An 18,089-nucleotide genomic window follows, 5' to 3' on the forward strand; every position below is an offset into this window, starting at 1 on the left:
GTTTGGGCACATTAAACATGAAAGCAGCACAAATGAACAGCACAAATACAAACAAGTTTAAACATGAAGAGATGAGGGTCAGAGCTCAGAGGAGTCCTGATGATTAACAGAAAGAGTCCTTGTGCTGTGGACGTTCAGTGATGTGTGGACACACAGGAGGACGTCTCAACATGTCCACATGGCCCTGAGACACAGTTTAACAGCAGACTCTGAATCAGTGAAGCAGAAGAAGAGTCGACCTGAGCCGCCAGGTGAGCTGCACCTGAGGCACAGAGGTCAAAGGTCAGGTAGTGAGCAGCTCTGTGCCGCAGCAGATGTTCACACTGAGACACGTTAAACTGTTTTGTTTTGTCTCTGGTGTAAAACTGAAACAGGAAGGATGGACACACAGTAACTACCAAAATAAAAGCCCTGGTGTTAAAAATATACAGAAACGTCCTTTAATGACAGAATCATCTGTGACTTTATTTGATCGGTAGATTAATAGAAAGACTGATGCTTTCACCTCCTCTGTGTGTGTCTGTGTGTGTGTGTGTGTGTGTGTGTGTGTTTTGGGGGATGGGAAGGAACTAATAAGCTTAACTGCCTCCCCCCTGCCTGTTTCACCCTTCACTGCCCTTCCTCCTCCTCCTCCTCCTCCTCCTCCTCCTCCCTCAGGCTCTGATGGCTGACTGAACAATGTTTAGTGTCTGTCTGAAGGAGCTAAATGGATACGATGGCTCTCCATCTCACACACACGCACACACACGCACACACACACACACACACCTCCTCTTTGTCTGAACTCAGGTCGGAAAAAGCAGCGACATCTTTATTTATTTTATCTCATTGTCCCAGTTTATGTTTAATATTCATCCACCTCATTCATTCATTCATTTATTCATATTGTTATCCCGATGCAGTCGTCATGACGACAGGGATGTAAAGATGCGATGTCAGTGATAACAGCTGGACTGTTTGATCAGCTGTTCTGAGTGTGAGGAGACAGAATAGAGTTGTAACACACACACACACACACACACACACACACACACACACACACACAGCTGAGCTGCTGGTCGACCTGTTGGTGGCGCTGATGAACCTGTCGGCTGCTTCGACCGTCGTTAAACTCACAGCAGAAAAAGAAAAGACAAACATTTAATTTTTTATTCGTTGATCGCTGACGTCTGTCAAACACGCAGATTCTCAATAAAACTTGTGACTGAGACATGATGAAGGAGTCAAATCAGCTGATATCAAATGGAGGCTCTGCATTAGGTTTATATATTTTAGATTATTAAAAAAAGAATCACTCTGACGTTCTGCATCAGGTATATTGAAATGTTAGATCATTAAATTAATAGAGTTTAATCAGCAGGAAGTTCTGACCTTTTCATAAAGTAAAGAAGCTCCACACAGAAGACAGACTGAAACTTGAGCTGAGCTCTCGTTGATGTTTAGACTTTCTTTGTTTTTACATTTTTGAGTAGATGTTTTTAAAAAGGGTGAAAGATGAACAATATAATAATTCATTAAAACAGCTAATGTCCAGGAGAAGTTTGGACTGGGGTGTTTTCATAAAGGGAAATAAAGAGGAAAGACCTGCAGCACTGAAGTTGGACCAAACATTTTCCAGTGGAAGCTCTGACTTAGATCTTTAATCAGAAAACGCACGAGATACATCTGCTGATATGCAACTGGAGCTCTGCATTGTTTTTCTTTTTATTTTATTTTAGATATTTGATGACAATAAGCTCATCTACTCATAGAGAAAATAACGAGATAGTGAAAGTTAAATGATGAAGTTCACAACCTCCATTTAGAGGAAAGATTTACAGCAAACAGGAAGTCTGATGAAAGTTAAATCGCTGAATAAGCTGAATAAAAAGTCATGTGTGTGATGAACAGATCAGTGAAGACACCAATTAACAGTTTGAATCATATTTTAACGTCACGTCTCTCTTGTTTGAATTTAAAAGACATTGTTTGGCCTCTGAGTTTCCTCTCAGATCCTTCATGGCGCTCAGACACACGTGGGTGTCGGGGGAACACGCTGAGGTTCTCTCCTCGACGTTCTTCAGTTTCAAAGGAGAACCTGAGGAAAACATCATTTTCAAATTTGTTCACATTAGTGAGGCGACGTCTGCAGCAGGAGAGGAGCAGCAGCAGCTGGATGAAACCTGAGTGGAGAGTGTGTGTGTGTGTGTGTGTGTGTGTGTGTGTGTGTGTGTGCTGCAGTGAAAGGCCCGTGTTGAGTTTCAGGCTGTAATGTGTGTGTGAATGAAGGAGAGCAGCAGACAGATTGAATGAGAGCTGAATGAGTCCGTTAACAGACACTAATGTGTCCGACAGAAAAAACTCAGAGTCCAAGGTCTTCACTGAAACACAGAAACTTCTGACACGTTACGAGGTCAAATAAAAATAGGAAATATTGCTGCACAGTTTACTGAGTCTTTAAAGTGCTGACTGAGACATGACGTGGCCAAAAGTATGTGGACGCTTTCTGCTTTCTTCAGTCGGTCTGTTTGTCGTCACTTTGTTAAATCTTAATACACAGAGAGACGTATGTTAGAGCCGTCAGTAAGATCAGCTCCTCCACAGCTGGAGATCAGTTTTAAGGGTTGTGAGATAATTAACAGAAAATGAAAGCAGGAAAATAAAAATCTGATTACTGCCTCACAGAGTTTATCGTTCACTGAACTTTGCTCTTCTTTCAAACTTCGTACATACAATCACACGTATGGGAGCGCCCAAAGGCGTGAATTTTTGCAAGAAAGGAGGGGCTTCCTGTTCGGTGTGCGTGCCTGTGTGTGTCTTCACTAGTCGACCATCTCCCGTCTCATTTGTCTTCTTGGGTTTGGTCATGCTCTGCGGTCCAGTCGAGGAAAGACAGGAACTGCACTGACACTTTATCCCTGCTACTGACCCACTCCTTCTCCACTTTGAGTCCAGGTTCCTTAGGCTCTTCCACGTCTGTCTCTGAGCCTCCTCTGAAGAAACACACGTAAATCTGAACTAGTGAAACCTAACTTAGCTCGTTTGGGGAACGTGAAGCAGGTTATGCTAACTGGGGCGGTGCTAACTTGTCAGTACGACCGACAGCTGGAATCAAGAAACAGACAAACGTTTTCACAGCCAGACAGTCTGACCTCCTGACTCATCTTCCTCTGAGCGAGCTCCGTTTTATTCCGGTTTCTATAAAAGTAGGACGTGATGTCACACAGCGCAGGGTGGCCACAGAGCCACACGACTTCTGCCGGTACGTCCTCAGAAGATCTCAATGCTGATTGGTTATCACGCCGTGAACTGGTCTTTGAAGTTCAGATTTTTCTTGCGAGTATGACGTGAAGTTGTGCTTCCCCTTTGATTCACACGTTTTGCATCACTTGCTGCGCCTTCGTCACGCTGCCTGGCAGGACTTTGCAGATTGTTGTGTCTTTACATTGACTTAAGATGGAATTCAATGGTGTGAACTGTTTTATTGGCGCCTGGCGTGAAGACAACATCAGGAAACTGACGGCAGAGGCACAAACACAGCAGATTGACAATTAAAAATCTGCGTCAGTTTTTTACTGTATACAGAGAAAATAACCCTGGCACAGAGGAGACTCCTTTAAAGATTAAAATAGCAGAATTTCAATAGAAGTTTTGCCATCGATTTTATTTCATCTGTTTACTTTTGGACAAACAAAATACCTTCAGATTGATTTCAACTGGTCACACAGATCTGCATGTTGATGCCCGCGGTGTCGCGTTCACATGTTACAGTCACATATGGAGGGAATGCTCAGCTGTCCACATACTTTTGGCCACATTGTGTTTTTGCCTCAGAGACAGAGCGGGCGTTAATCAGTGTGTTTCAGTCCGTTAATAGTCTGTGACAGTTCGAGGAGCCGCAGTTAACAGAGTAATAATAGTACTTAGCAGCTGTGTGTGTGTGTGTGTGTGTGTGTGTGTGTGTGTGTGTGTGTATGTGTGTGAGAGACTAATCAGATCAGTTACCAGAGTCATTGGTCATATAGCTGGTATGGCTGTTTGTGTGTGTTTAAGGCTGATAATACCCATTTTTACCACACACACACACACACACACACACACAGTGTCTGTATTATCAGTAATAGAGTTGGTTTATCTCAGATGAGCCCCTCCCCACCACAACTGGACTGGACCACACATTTAATAGTTAGTTTCACACGCGCACACACACACACACACACACACACACACACACACACACACACACACACACATACTCGGAGGTATTGCATTACAGTGGAATTTCAGGCAGCTGGCTGCAGGCTGTGTGTGTGTGTGTGTGTGTGTGTGTGTGTGATATCAGGTTTCCACCAATAGCAGACCAGCTGAGCAGAGTAAACAGTGGAATGAAAATCTGTGATTGGTTTTCTGAGTCATATAAACGGCTGCAGGACGTCAGTTTGTAACCGACTTTGTTGAAGACAAATTGAAGCTGCCTTCACAAACAACACGATATCAGACGGTGAAATGGAACAAAGATTTACGACTGTTAAATGAGCAGATTTCCAAAGGAAGTTCAGACTCGGACACGTCAAAGCTCCAGTGTGTCGATTTAAAGTGAATCAAATCTAATGGTTGTGTTCTGGTTCCCTCAGAATGAGCTGTTTATATCTCCACAGGGAGCAGGTCCTCGTCTACACAGATCACCATGTTGCACCGCCATGTTTCTACAGTAGCCCAGAACAGACAAACCAAACACTGACTCTAGATAGAGACATTCATGTGTTCATGTCAGACACCATAGTTAGCAGCTCCTTCATGACGGCTTAACAGCCGCTCCTCGAGTTGACAAAACTCATTTACAAGTGTACAGTTGGTAACCAATGGAGGAGAAACTGGTGGTAGTGGTTGCTGGATACCCAGAGCTATACGACTTTACAAAGCACAGTTAGCAGCATCTGAATAGAAAACAGCAGATAAGTGCAGTACTGTAAACGTCCATGATGGAGGAGAAGCTCCTGGACCAACTGGTGGTACTCCCCATGATCCAGCCTCTTTTTTAGGGTCTCATGTACCCACACAGATCTCTGTTTATCTGCTGACAGCCTCTCACCCTCAACCAGAGCTACACACAGCACCCTCTGCCTCAACATGGCAGCAGCTACACACTGATTATGTGTTTTTTACCAGTGGTATTCAGTTTACAGAAAAAAGACAGCAGTGTGGTGCGCCTTGTGTTTCGGAGAGGAAGAGCCTCCCTGTTTAAAACCTCCTGAACATGTGGATCAGAAATGAAGGTCAGCACATATGAGCAGGTGCAGAGTTAGTGGCTGTCTGTGGTGAGCTGAGCAGCAACAGAGAAATACTGATTTGTAACATGAAACGTCTTCATTCACTGATTTACATGTTTGAATCAGCAACAACAGGAAGACTCGTGAAGTGCAGAGATTTATTTCACACACTTTCACCATCGTTCAGGAACACACACACAAACTGAGGTCAGTCACAGATGGATATGAATCTGTGTGTCGCAGAAAAACTTCTTTAACTTTGGATTGGACTCTATATGAAACCAAATCAGCTCAGTGCAGGGGAGAGAGAGAGAGAGAGAGAGAGAGAGAGGGAGAGAGAGAGGGAGAGAGAGAGAGAGAGAGAGAGAGGGAGAGAGAGAGGGAGAGAGAGGGAGAGAGAGGGAGAGAGAGGGAGAGAGAGAGTGCAGTCAGTCTCCTCTGAGTCAGTCTCAGTTTAGTGGATAATTTGTGGTGAGAGCCATCAGTTATAAAACAACTGCTGACGACTTGTAGTGTGAACTTCCTGTTTGCTCACTTCCTGTATTTATGTTCTGACTCCTAGTTGGACACACACACACACACACACACACACACACACCCTCATCAGTTTTTCTCTGTCTGATCCTGGAGGGAACACTTACTGATAATCAATAAAACCTTAACATGACGCTGATTGAATCAATCACTGAACTGATCTATTGATCGATTGATGATCGGAGGCTCTCAGGTCTGATCTGAGGTCATCGGGAAACTGATCAGCTGATCGATCAGCTGTGGGGTGTCCGATCAGGAAGAGCACAGCAGCTGCACACAAATCAATACCCTCTGATCAGTTCCAGGTTATTGATCAGGACGGACAGAGGAGATGAACCAGGACAAAGAACAGAGAGTTTTTAAAACACAGGACGTTTTAAGAACGTTGCTTTAAACTGCCAGTTGTGATTCTGTCAGGATCTGAGCTGCAGCTCATTTGATTAACTACTGATTGTTTTCATTATGGATTAATCTGCTGATTATTTCCTCTATTGATCAACTGATCGATTGGTTTGTAAAAACAGTGATAAATGTTTGTGACACATTTATAATGTTTGTTTAACCTCAACAGTATTGATAATACAGCACATTGATTAACATGATTATTAATACATTATGAATGAATGAATGATTTTATTTCAAACCAAAACAACCATAATATAAAACAAATAAGACACAGAGTCCAAACAGAACATGTTCCTTTGTTACATTTCATCTTTTAGCTCAAATATTATTTCAATAAATTCCTAATTTATTTACAACTAATATGAAACTGTCCCCAGTCTGTTCACCACCTCATTACATAAATAACATAATTACTATTACTTATACACTTATTAACATGTTATTAACACATTATGATGTTAACATTACTTCACTATTATTTGGATGGACCTGTTTAAACTGTCTATAAACTACAAACATCAGATTTTACTCTTCAAATGTTTCATGTGTAAAAATCAGAATTAGTTTCTTGTGTTGAGACGTGACGAGCAGTCACGTGATCCTGTTAATGAAACCCTCAGGTTTGATCTGACAGAGAGAGTGTGTCTGTCAGCGCGCGCACGCACACACACACACACACACACACACACACACACAATACATCACACAGACAGCAGACAGATTGTGTGTCTCAGGGTGAGAGGTTAAAGGTCACATGTCAGAGTGTGTGTGTGTGTGTGTGTGTGTGTGTGTGTGTGTGCGTCCTCAGGCTGTGTGCAGAACAAAGCAGGTGTTTGAATCCCGGCCGGGACTCACAGGTCAGAGGTCACTTCCTCTATCACTCTGTCACTCCATTCTTCTTCTTCATGCTTCCTTGTTCTGTTTCTATTTTCTCTTCTTCTCTTGTTTCTTCTCTTGTTTTTCTTCTTCGTGGCATTCAGTGAAACCACGTCTGAGTCACCAGAGATCCTTGTGTTAACACTCAGGCTTTTGTTGTGGCAGATTTGGTGAAACTCAGTTGAATTAAATGTGTTTTCATGATGTGGCTGAGTGTGTTGTTGTGAGCAGAGACATTTGTCTGAAACACAAACTGAAGGAAACCTGATCTGTAAACACCCAACAGTTTATACACTGAGAGATAATCCACACAACATTTCATCTAAATTATATTTCTCTGTTCACATTAACCGTTCATGTCTTAAAATCCTCACAGCTTACTGAGCTGAGCCACGTACACGTTACAGACCAGCCTCCAGCTGGATTTCCTCCGAAATAAAACTGTGTGTGTGTTTGCCCAAAAACCTGCTGCCGATCTAATGTAAGATTTTACATTTGATTCAAATATGAGACTTGTTTGGTCGACAACCCACGAGCTGAATTTTCCAAAACACCAAATCCTTTCATATGAAATGTGTCGAGTCTTATTTTTTAGAAGTGTTTTTGCCACGACGAAAGAAAGAGTCTAAACTGATAGATTTGTAAAAGGACTCTGGTCCTGGCTTTGAAACATAAAGAGACACTGTGAATGGGATGAAGTGAAATCTGAGATGCTAACTGTGGTTTGTAAAGTCGTATAGCTCTGGGTATCCAGCAACCACTACCACCAGGTTCTCCTCCATTGGTTACCAACTATAAACTTGGGCCCGTCCCAATACCCCCCCTTGGCCCTACCCCTACATTTGCACGTTCCCTCGAGGGGTGGTGGTGTCCCAATTCCTTTTTGCGTGTAGGGGTAGGGGGCATAACGAGGGGTAGTGGGTATGAAACTAGCTCTTCGGAGTGAGGGACTTCAGACTTGAGGGGTAGAAGTTGCCATGGCTACCACCGAGCAAGAGACGGAGAAAAAAGTTCATACATAGCTAACGTTACTGTTGTAAGGTTGCTTGTTAGCTAGCTAGCTAGCTTGCACTATCTGGCATCTGTCATCTGTCCTGTTCTGCAACATTGTCGGACTTTTCACATTATGATAACACCCCAGCTAGCATAACTATGCTGCCTCGTAATGTTAGCTGGTTAGCTAGCTAGCAGAAATCCCCTGTCGTCTGTTGTTCATCAAATGAAGCATGATGAATGTGGCAAACGCGATCGGTAGGATGAACTCAACCGGAAACTCTATTGTAGATGCCGGTTGGAAATGTAGATGGCTCGCAGCTTCCTGTTTAAAATAGTTACATATGGTGGTGTCCCAATTCCTAGGGAAAGATTTCTACCCCTACCCCTCGTTGCTTCATTTCGAGGGCCAAGGGATAGAGGGCAAGGGGGGGTATTGGGATTGGGCCTTGTTGTTGTGACCACCACAGAAGCCCCGCCTCTCAAATCATCCAGTTGGACAATGGGGAAAAAGCAGAGATGACGTGGGGCAGTATTTTGCTCTGAGATGAAGTTTTTTCAACTGGAGGAGTTCAGAGCGCCTAGAGTGCAGAAACATGAGGCGCGTAGCAACACAAACACAGCGCTCTGACAACTCGGCATCAACATGATCAACTTCTCCTCCATATTTATCACACGCTGATATTTACTGATGAAGGAAAGATATCTGTGGGCTGTGATTGGTTGGTCCTCGTCAGATGACATGTGGTGTTGAACTCAAGGTGCAGCCGTCACGCCCTGAAAAATACGTGCTCAGGAACACATGCGTGTCGCTCTAGTGTCGCTCTGGTGTCACTCTAGTGTCGCTCTAGTGTTGTTCTGGTGTTGTTCTAGTGTCGCTCTGGTGTCGCTCTAGTGTCGCTCTAGTGTTGTTCTAGTGTCACTCTAGTGTCGCTCTAGTGTTGTTCTAGTGTCACTCTTGCATCGCTCTAGTGTTGTTCTAGTGTCGCATTGGTGTCGCTCTGGTGTCGCTCTGGTGTCACTCTTGCATCGCTCTGGTGTCGCTCTAGTGTCGCTCTAGTGTTGTTCTAGTGTCGCTCTTGCATCGCTCTAGTGTTGTTCTAGTGTCGCTCTTGCATCGCTCTAGTGTTGTTCTAGTGTCGCATTGGTGTCGCTCTGGTGTCGCTCTAGTGTTGTTCTAGTGTTGCTCTTGCATCGCGCTGGTGTCGCTCTAGTGTTGTTCTAGTGTCGCTCTTGCATCGCTCTGGTGTCGCTCTAGTGTTGTTCTAGTGTCGCTCTTGCATCGCTCTGGTGTCGCTCTAGTGTTGTTCTAGTGTCACTCTGGTGTCGCTCTGGTGTCACTCTGGTGTCGCTCTAGTGTCGCTCTGGTGTCGCTCTGGTGTCGCTCTAGTGTCACTCTGGTGTCGCTCTGGTGTCACTCTGGTGTCGCTCTGGTGTCACTCTGGTGTCGCTCTAGTGTCGCTCTGGTGTCGCTCTAGTGTTGTTCTAGTGTCACTCTGGTGTCGCTCTAGTGTCGCTCTGGTGTCGCTCTGGTGTCGCTCTAGTGTCACTCTGGTGTCGCTCTGGTGTCGCTCTGGTGTCGCTCTAGTGTCGCTCTGGTGTCGCTCTAGTGTTGTTCTAGTGTCGCTCTTGCATCGCTCTGGTGTCGCTCTAGTGTTGTTCTAGTGTCACTCTGGCGTCGCTCTAGTGTCGCTCTGGTGTCACTCTGGTGTCGCTCTAGTGTCACTCTGGTGTCGCTCTGGTGTCACTCTGGTGTCGCTCTAGTGTCGCTCTGGTGTCGCTCTAGTGTCGCCCTGGCGTTTTAGCGCCTCTACAGTGCATCTGCATTGAAAACAATGAATTTGAGGGCACAGAAAACGCAGCATATGTACAGCTCTTGAAAAGAAGAACAACTCCGGGGCACCCAGGAGCTCACTTGGTCAAGCGGCCACCCTATTGGTCGTGGGTTTGATTCCGACCTGCAGCCCTTTGCTACGTCCCCCCAGCTCACCCTGTCCGATCTAATAAAGGCAGTAAAAAAAAACAACATAAAAATAATCTTAAAAGAAGAAGAGCTGTGCAGCTGTGTGACTGTGATGACGACTCAGAAACAAACTCATCGGTATTTGGCTTTTTCTGCTCCTTCCTGTTTCCTGGTGACGAATCAGACGTCAGGAAATAAACCTGCAGATTTTTACTGAAGCATTTGATGTTTGTGAAAATTCAACGTTTGTGACATCGACTCACTGTTTGAATCTGACGGATCACAACTTTAAATACGTTTCTATAGCTCAGATTTCTGTGTGTGTTGCATTCGCTGTCTGCTGCAGTGTCCTACTTTAACGTCTCCTCCCTCGCTCTGCTGCTCTGTGTGTGTGTGTGTGTGTGTGTGTGTGTGTGTGTGTGTCTCCGTGAAACAGGATTGTGTAACTGTGGGTTCCGTTGTGAGTCAGACCTGCTGCCTCATCAGTGTGTGTGTGTGTGTGTGTGTGTGTAGCTCGTCAGCTCTAATTAAGCTCGGCTGCTTAACGAGCAGACAGCTAATTAACACACTGAGAGAACTACACACACTCCTCCTTCATCCTTCGCTCGGCTTTCTTCATCTTTCTTTGTTTTTTATCTTCCATCATTTCTCCTCCACTCTCTTTCCTTCCTTTCTTTCTTCCTTCCTTCACTCCTACCTTCTGTCCTTTCCTTTCCCTTTCTTCTGTCCCGCTGTACATCCTTCCTCCTCTTTTTCTTTCATCTCTCCTTTTCTCTCCACTTCCTTCCTTCCTTCCTTCCCTCTTGCCGTCTTTCTTTTATTCCATGTATTCCTCCCTTCTTTCCTCCCTTCCTACCTTCTATCCTTCCCTCGTTCCTCTCATGTATTCTCCTTAGCGTCTTTTCTTCTGTCCTTCTTTCATCTTTACTTCCTCCATCTCTCTCGTTCTTTCTCCTTCACCCTCTCCCCTTCCCTTGCTCTCTTTCCTTCCTTCCTCCTGACTATCCTTACTTCCTTTCCTCATCTCTTACCGCTTTCTTTTGTCCCTCCTTCCATCCTTAAATCCGTCTTTCTTTCCTCTCACCTAGTCATCTTCTCTCCTCCTTTCCTTCTCTGCATCATCCTCTCATCTCCCCTCTCTCTTTTCACTCTTTTGTTCCCTTCCTTCTGTCCTTCCTCCTTTGCTTCCTTCTCAAGGAAGGAGGTGGGATAAAAGAAAAAATGTATCCCACCTCCTTCCTTCCTATTTTCTCCTTCTTTCATCTCTGTTTCCTCCCTCCCTTCTGTCCTCAATGTTCTGTCTCTTCCTCCCTTTCCTCCCCCCTCCTCTTCCTCCTCCTCTTCCTCTGTGGTGTTTTTCTGGGTCAGACGAGGGGGGGCGGGAGGTTTGGGGAGATTTGGGGAATCTTATTTTAGTCGCTCCACATTTTCAAACAGGCTGCTCGTCTCCTCGTCGTCAGCCCTCTGCTGTGTTTAACATCACACGCTCTCATCATCATCATCATCATCATCATCATCATCACCAGCATCCCTCCTCTCCACTCGGGGGCAGTGTCAGAAATATTGTTCATAACCTGACAAGAGTGCGACGAATGATTCGTATAAAAACTGTTTATTAATTTAATCCCTGTCTAACGTGACTGTGTTGCTACTTATTATCACTTATTAATATCATTATTAATATCATTATTATTATAATATCTGTCTGTCTTAACGTATCAAAAGGTTTTCACATAAAAACAATTTGCTTATTTGAGTCCTGCTGTAAGAGCCAATCAGAGCTTCTGTTGCTGTTGTTACGGCCTCGATAGCCAATCAGAGCCTGAGCTGAAGGAACGTACATCACTGACACTTCCTGTAGTTTCAAGCTAGTTAAAGAGCCAGTGATTGGCCATCCTCACCCGGTGGCTGATGGGTGTTGTAGTCAGAGACACTCCACAGCAGATTTTAACCCCTTACTGTCCCACAGACGGTTACACATGTACAGACATGATGAACTAACGACTCCTCTGTCGTCTCTGATCAGTTTATGTTTTCTCCAGGTGTTTTATACACAGTGAGCTCCTGAAGACACATCTCTGTCTGTTGATCAGTTTTTCACTCAAAATCATTCAGTTCATTGTTTTAACCTCTTTTTTTGATGAAGACAAAACCTCAGAAAAACCTGTGTTGATTCTCTGTTAGAGATGTCCCGATCACATTTGTTTTGCATCCGATCTGATACCGAGTCCTTTATTTTGAAACCGAGTCCGATCTGATATTTTGCAAAGCATTAAGAAAGAAAAACAAAAGAATGCATCCAAGTTGTCCCGTAAGGTTTGTTTATCTTGGCTGTGATCTTTTTGGCTTCATCGTGGTCCTGGGGAAATTTCTCTTTCCTTTTCAAAGCCTTCGCCAATGTCAGATTCTGTGGCTTTTTACTGTGACAGATGTTTCCTTTCCAGATGGCATATCAAATTGCAAAACGCTAGACTTGCACATTTTACAAGTGGCTGTTGTGCTGCCTTCGCCTTCCAGTGGATACAAGTTCCATATTGCTGATGTTTTGCTAGCGTTACTAGCTGCCCATCTGAACTCACCCACCTGCCCAATGTAAGCACACTCATTTACAGCAGGCCCTGTCGTAAAGGAGTGTCGAAATGAGCGTGTTAACGTTAACGTGCAGGCGGGCGAGTGACGTTCAGGCAGGTAACTTGTTTTGGCATGGACAGCTAGCATGCTAACACCAGCAAAAACGTCAGCAGTTTGGAAGTATTATACATTTGAAAGCGGAGGCAACACTGAACAACACAAATGAAAAACATGGCCATTTTTGTTGTTTTGATTCCTCCGATCTTTTATTACCGATTCCAATTTTGTAAAAATAACGTGATCGGCGCCGATACGCGATCCAAGGATCGGACATCCCTATTCTCTGTGATATTGTTTTCTATTTTGATCTTGAGGCTTCATGATATGGTCCCATTGTGTTTTCCAGCTGACACCTCCCTGTTCTCCCAGTTCTTCCAGTGACTCTCACTGTTGGAGAAAAACTTCAGATTGTTACCTTTTAAATGAGACCATGTCTGCACATGTAGTGAAACAGCTTTCACTTTACTTTAGGTGAATTTAATATGACACTACATTCTACCATACAGTGACCAGAGTTGACCCAACAAAGGTCAGGGGCCCCTTCAAGGGGTCCCAGACAGTCGACACTGTAGGAGCAGTGTCAGCAGAACAGAGGGGGAAACATCAGATGCATGAAATTAAATTTTGCCTCAAAGAATCTTAAAACTTGGCTGAAAAACAAGGAGACCTGCCACCATGCGTCGCCGCTGCACGTCAACGCCGTCCGCTCTCATCTGCTCGGCTTTTTGTCTGCGTTTGTCAGTTTGGCCCTTCAGGTTTTCACCTGTCTGCTGTTCATGAAGCGAGTTAATGTTTGTGCTGATTGTCTGCTGAGTGTTGTTTTGTATCAGCTGTCTGCTTTTGGTCCTGTTCAGATGTTCCTGTTTTTCTCTCTGCTGTGTTTTATTTGTTGTTTTAATTCGGGCTGCAACATCAGGCCGACGGACAACAGCTGAACGTTGTGATGAAATCTGCGAAGTTACTTGTTTTCTTTGCACATGTTTATTTTGTCTTTCTGATGCTGCAGCTGTCACAAGCTCTGATGTGTACGGTTACCATGGTTACAGATGTTGTGTTGTGTGGTCAGTGGAGAAGGCCCTGTTGATGCTAGATCATTATCTCCTTAATGACACAGCTGATGTGCTGGTCGCAGGCTGTTGGTGATTTGTTTGGAAAAGTTTCTACAACTTGTAAAGTTTTTATGTAAAATCTGTTCCATGATTTATGACAGGTGGCCGCTACTCAAGCTGAATATTCCAGAAGACCAAACCCTTTTGTAGAAATGTTAAGTTTTATATTCTGAGGTTTGTTTTCACCTGTGATCTATAAAGAAGCAACATTTACAGATCTTGAATGGATGTTTTGTGGTGTATTAGTCTCTGGTGTGGCCGCAGAGTGAGAGCCTCATGAAGTGAGGAAGTGTGTGTTCAGAGTTTATGATGATCCTGCAGCGTGTTAGCATCCCTCATAGTGTTTAATGGGACTTTTAGCATCAGGCTAACAGTTTGTTTTCCTGTGTGTGTGTTTCAGATCCGTGTGGATGGGATTCCACCGCCGGCCCAGAATGCTTTGCTGTATGAGACGGTGACGGTGGTGGAAGGGAAGCCGATCCTGAGAGACATGGTGTTCAGTCCAGACCATCAGTACATCTACCTGCTGAGTGACAGACAGGTGAGGATACACACACACACACACACACACACGTAAGCAGAAATGTATGTTTAATGTTTGTCACATGTCTGCCAGTACGGTTGCTGATGGCAAATGGATCGTTACTTATATTCTGAATATAAATCTGAATATTTCACTGCTTCAACTTAAATCTGAAAAATTCTAGTGGAAGTTCTGACTTCACTTTTTTCTATCAAGAAAAAGTCAATACATGAAACACCTCGCTGAGTTTAATCAGCAGGTTTCAAATAGAAAATCTGACTTTGATTTTTTTTTTTTCTTGACAAACCAAAAAAAGACTTCTGACTTTATTTTATTTTATTCATTCAGGAAGTCCCAAAACACATTCAGTGCAACAATGATACAAAACTCCACATTAAAACAACTTTTGAAACTTCTCAAGAACACGAGCTCATGATGTCTCCATCACCATGCTCTTTATGATGCTCTTAAATTCTACATTAAAGATTGTTCTGTGTCCGCGGTGCAGAGGAGGAGAACATGCAGATTCTGAGCTCTTTTAAAAAATACACATTAATAATATTTGTGACGTGGTGAAAGTTAACGGACTGAACTGAGACATTTGGACAAAACTCAGGAGGTGAACTGGATCAGGTGACACAGTGTGTGTGTGTGTGTGTGTGTGTTTGTGTGTGTGTGTGTGTGTGTTTAGGAATTCTGTTGTTTTAACATCTGCAGACAGGAAGTTGTGAATGTGAATATCACTCAGCCGGCGCCACGATACACACTGTGTTTCTGAGTGAGTGTGTGTCCCATGCTAAAACTCTGATTGTACCATTGAGAGGAAGCAGAGCTGAGTTCATCAACTGTTAGTTCCTGTGCAGCTGACGACACACACACACACACACGCACACATACAGAAACATGTAGATATTCAGATGTGTGTGTTTTGTTGGTCGTTCAGATGTCATTCATATTTTATGTGTGATGTCAGTAAACAGCTGTCAGAGGTCAGCGAGGTGTCACTGAGTCTGATGTTTCTACTCCTGTACACGTATGTCTGTGTGTGTTAGTCTGATGTGATGGACTGAATTCATCATAAAGCATCAGTCATACGTGTGTTTAGTTGCTGTGGTCACGTCTGGGACTGTGTATCATACAGAACATGTTTTTGTTCCAGTTAAAACTGTCTGTGTCACAAATCTGTTTCCACCTGCGGTGTCCACAAACTTCTGGCCATGTAGTGTAGAGCTGCAGGATGAAGCTTAGCAGGTCATGATGTAATGTACAGAGTCAGCTGTGTCACGATGATGTCATCACGTTATATAGAGTCAAGATTCAAGATTAACTTTATTGTCTCACAAAGTGAGAAATTTGTTCTGGGCCAGTCGCCCATGCTGCAGCCACAACACAGAACATACAGTATGATACAACACAATACCAAACATACAATAGATATGTGCGTTCCATATCATACAAGGTGCTGAAAAGTGCAAGAAACATGGTGAATTAAGAAATGAATAAATAAAAGAATGAATAAATAACAACTAATAGGGCTAATAAAATGCTAAAATTATAATAAGTAAAAAATACTAACCTGTGCAAAACAAAAAACAAACGCAAGTCATCTGAGGGGTGTTCCAGAAAGCAGGTTTAGTGAAAACTCAGAGTGTGTTAACCCTGAGATGAGGGAAACTCTCAGTCAGTCACCATGGTAACAGACTCTGTGAACCTAACCTGCTCGCTGACAGGTTTTCTTCAATAAACCCTGAGTGTTTCTCTGTCTCCTCCCTCTTACACGCTGTTTCATTTCCTCATTCATTCAGTCCGTGTCAAAGCTTGTATCGAAGCGCATTCATTAGCGGAGATTTACCGTCTGTCACAGTCTAAATCCTGCTGGATATTAGTTTGTTACTCAGGACTGTCTTAAGTTACTGAATTTATGCACATCAGTCATTTCTTTGGACATCAGCTTTTGTCTTTACATTCAAATATTACACAGCAAGATTTCACCCTCAGCTCAGAATCAAACCTCTGTCCTTTTTATATTTATTATTTTTATAACACTGTGCACAAGGATCAGACTGTCAGTCTGTTAGAGCAGCTCCCAAATGTTTATTGCACATAATGTGTAGGTCTAATTATTTAAATGTTAAAAATGGGTATGAAGCTTTAGACTAGGGATAGACCGATATGGATTTTTTAGGGCCGATGCTAATACCGATTTTTTTCCATCACCCTTAGCCGATGACCGATTATGGACTGCCGATTTTCTTGAGCTGATATTTGGGGCCGATGCTGCTTTTGCTCCCTCAATTTACATAAAAAAATGACACAATGATAACAAATATTACAGGTCTCAAGTTTAAAATAAGAAACATTTATTGAACAGTAAAAAATACTAAAACAAGATGGAAAGTTGAGGTAGAACAGGTAGAATATTATTATTATTATTATTATTATTATACATTCAAATAAAAAAAGAGTTCAGTGCTCTTAAATCTTCCAGTAATGTCTTTATAAAATAAACAAATATTTAAGCTGAAGCATAAATAAAACAACTACTACTGTACACAGTAGGATTCAACAGCTTTGTTCAACTTAACCACATATTTTCAAATGAAAAAAAGTGCCAGGGAAAAATAAATCCGCGAACCCACACGCGTATCGGCCGATGCCGATACAAGTAAAAAACTCAAATATCGGCCCGATATATCGGCCGGCCGATGTATCGGTCTATCCTTACTTTAGACACGTAGTATCAATGACTAATGATCTCTGTCACTGATGTCACTGGTCGCACTGATGGAACATAATTCCTATAGCCTAATATTGGGGATTATATGTTCATATTTCTGAGTGAGCAATGGTGCAGCATTTCACTGTCTTTACATTTACTACATTTGTAGCTGAAATAAAGTCACTGAATGCTGTTGAGTCAAGATACAAATAGATGTGCAACATTTTAAAATCTACTGTATTTTAACCTCAACGCCTTTTCAAGTGCAAACCACCAAACATATTATTACTGGGTCAGACTGTGAGTTTACAGTCATGTCTTTATGTCTTTGATCTATAGCCTAGCCTATATGTTTTAAATCTTCTGCGTCCTGTGTTTTTCCCCATCAGATTAAATCTGAACAAATATATTATGATATATTATTAATATAATGTAATGTATCTACAGCCTGATACACAGTCAGATTCCACCACTTTATCTTCATTAAGGAAATGTAAGTCTGATAAATGATGAATAAACTTTTTTATTAACTTTATGGTTAACTTATTGACACTTTCCTCGCTCTGACTCAGGCTCTTCTTTTAAAGATAAACGTGCACCGTCTGCTACACGTGCATTAATATCTCTACATCATCCACTGGATTAAAATGGAGGCGCTGTCTTTTATTTACCTGTTGCCATGGTGAATCGTGGAGTCGGAGCTCCATTGATGATGGCTTTTTATTGTCGGCTTAACTCAGAGTGAACATACTCAGAGTTGACTGAACTAACTCAGATCAGCTGTTCTGGAACTGGTAACTCAGAGTTTCCCATCTCAGGGTAAATCAACTCAGAGTTCAGGGTTAGACTCAGAGTTTGTTGAAGCTCCTACCTGGAATATCCCTCTGAGCTCTGGTCTTATCTGACCTTGTTTACCAGCTTTATTGACACAGGAACAAACAAGTTTTTAAATCTGTTCAGTCTGCAGTGAGGAGCTCTAACCCTTCTACCAGATGGTAGCAGCTCATACTCGCCATGCATGACGTGTGATGGATCGCAGATAATTTTATTTGCTTGTTGCAGAGTGGCCTGTTCATAAATGCTCTGA

At 43.0% G+C, this 18,089-nt stretch overlaps 1 protein-coding gene across 1 annotated transcript in view; it reads left to right on the top strand.

Moving 5' to 3' along the window:
• Nucleotides 1-18,089, top strand: part of plxna3 (plexin A3) — a 167,343-nt gene that overhangs the window by 93,454 nt on the left and 55,800 nt on the right. The window contains exon 7 of the mRNA XM_033629559.2: nucleotides 14,161-14,301. Coding sequence (XP_033485450.2) covers nucleotides 14,161-14,301 — 141 coding nt within the window. The remainder of the gene's footprint in view (nucleotides 1-14,160; nucleotides 14,302-18,089) is intronic.

Source organism: Epinephelus lanceolatus, chromosome 8 (genome assembly GCF_041903045.1).
Source record: "Epinephelus lanceolatus isolate andai-2023 chromosome 8, ASM4190304v1, whole genome shotgun sequence".
Taxonomy (NCBI): Eukaryota; Metazoa; Chordata; class Actinopteri; order Perciformes; family Serranidae; genus Epinephelus; species Epinephelus lanceolatus.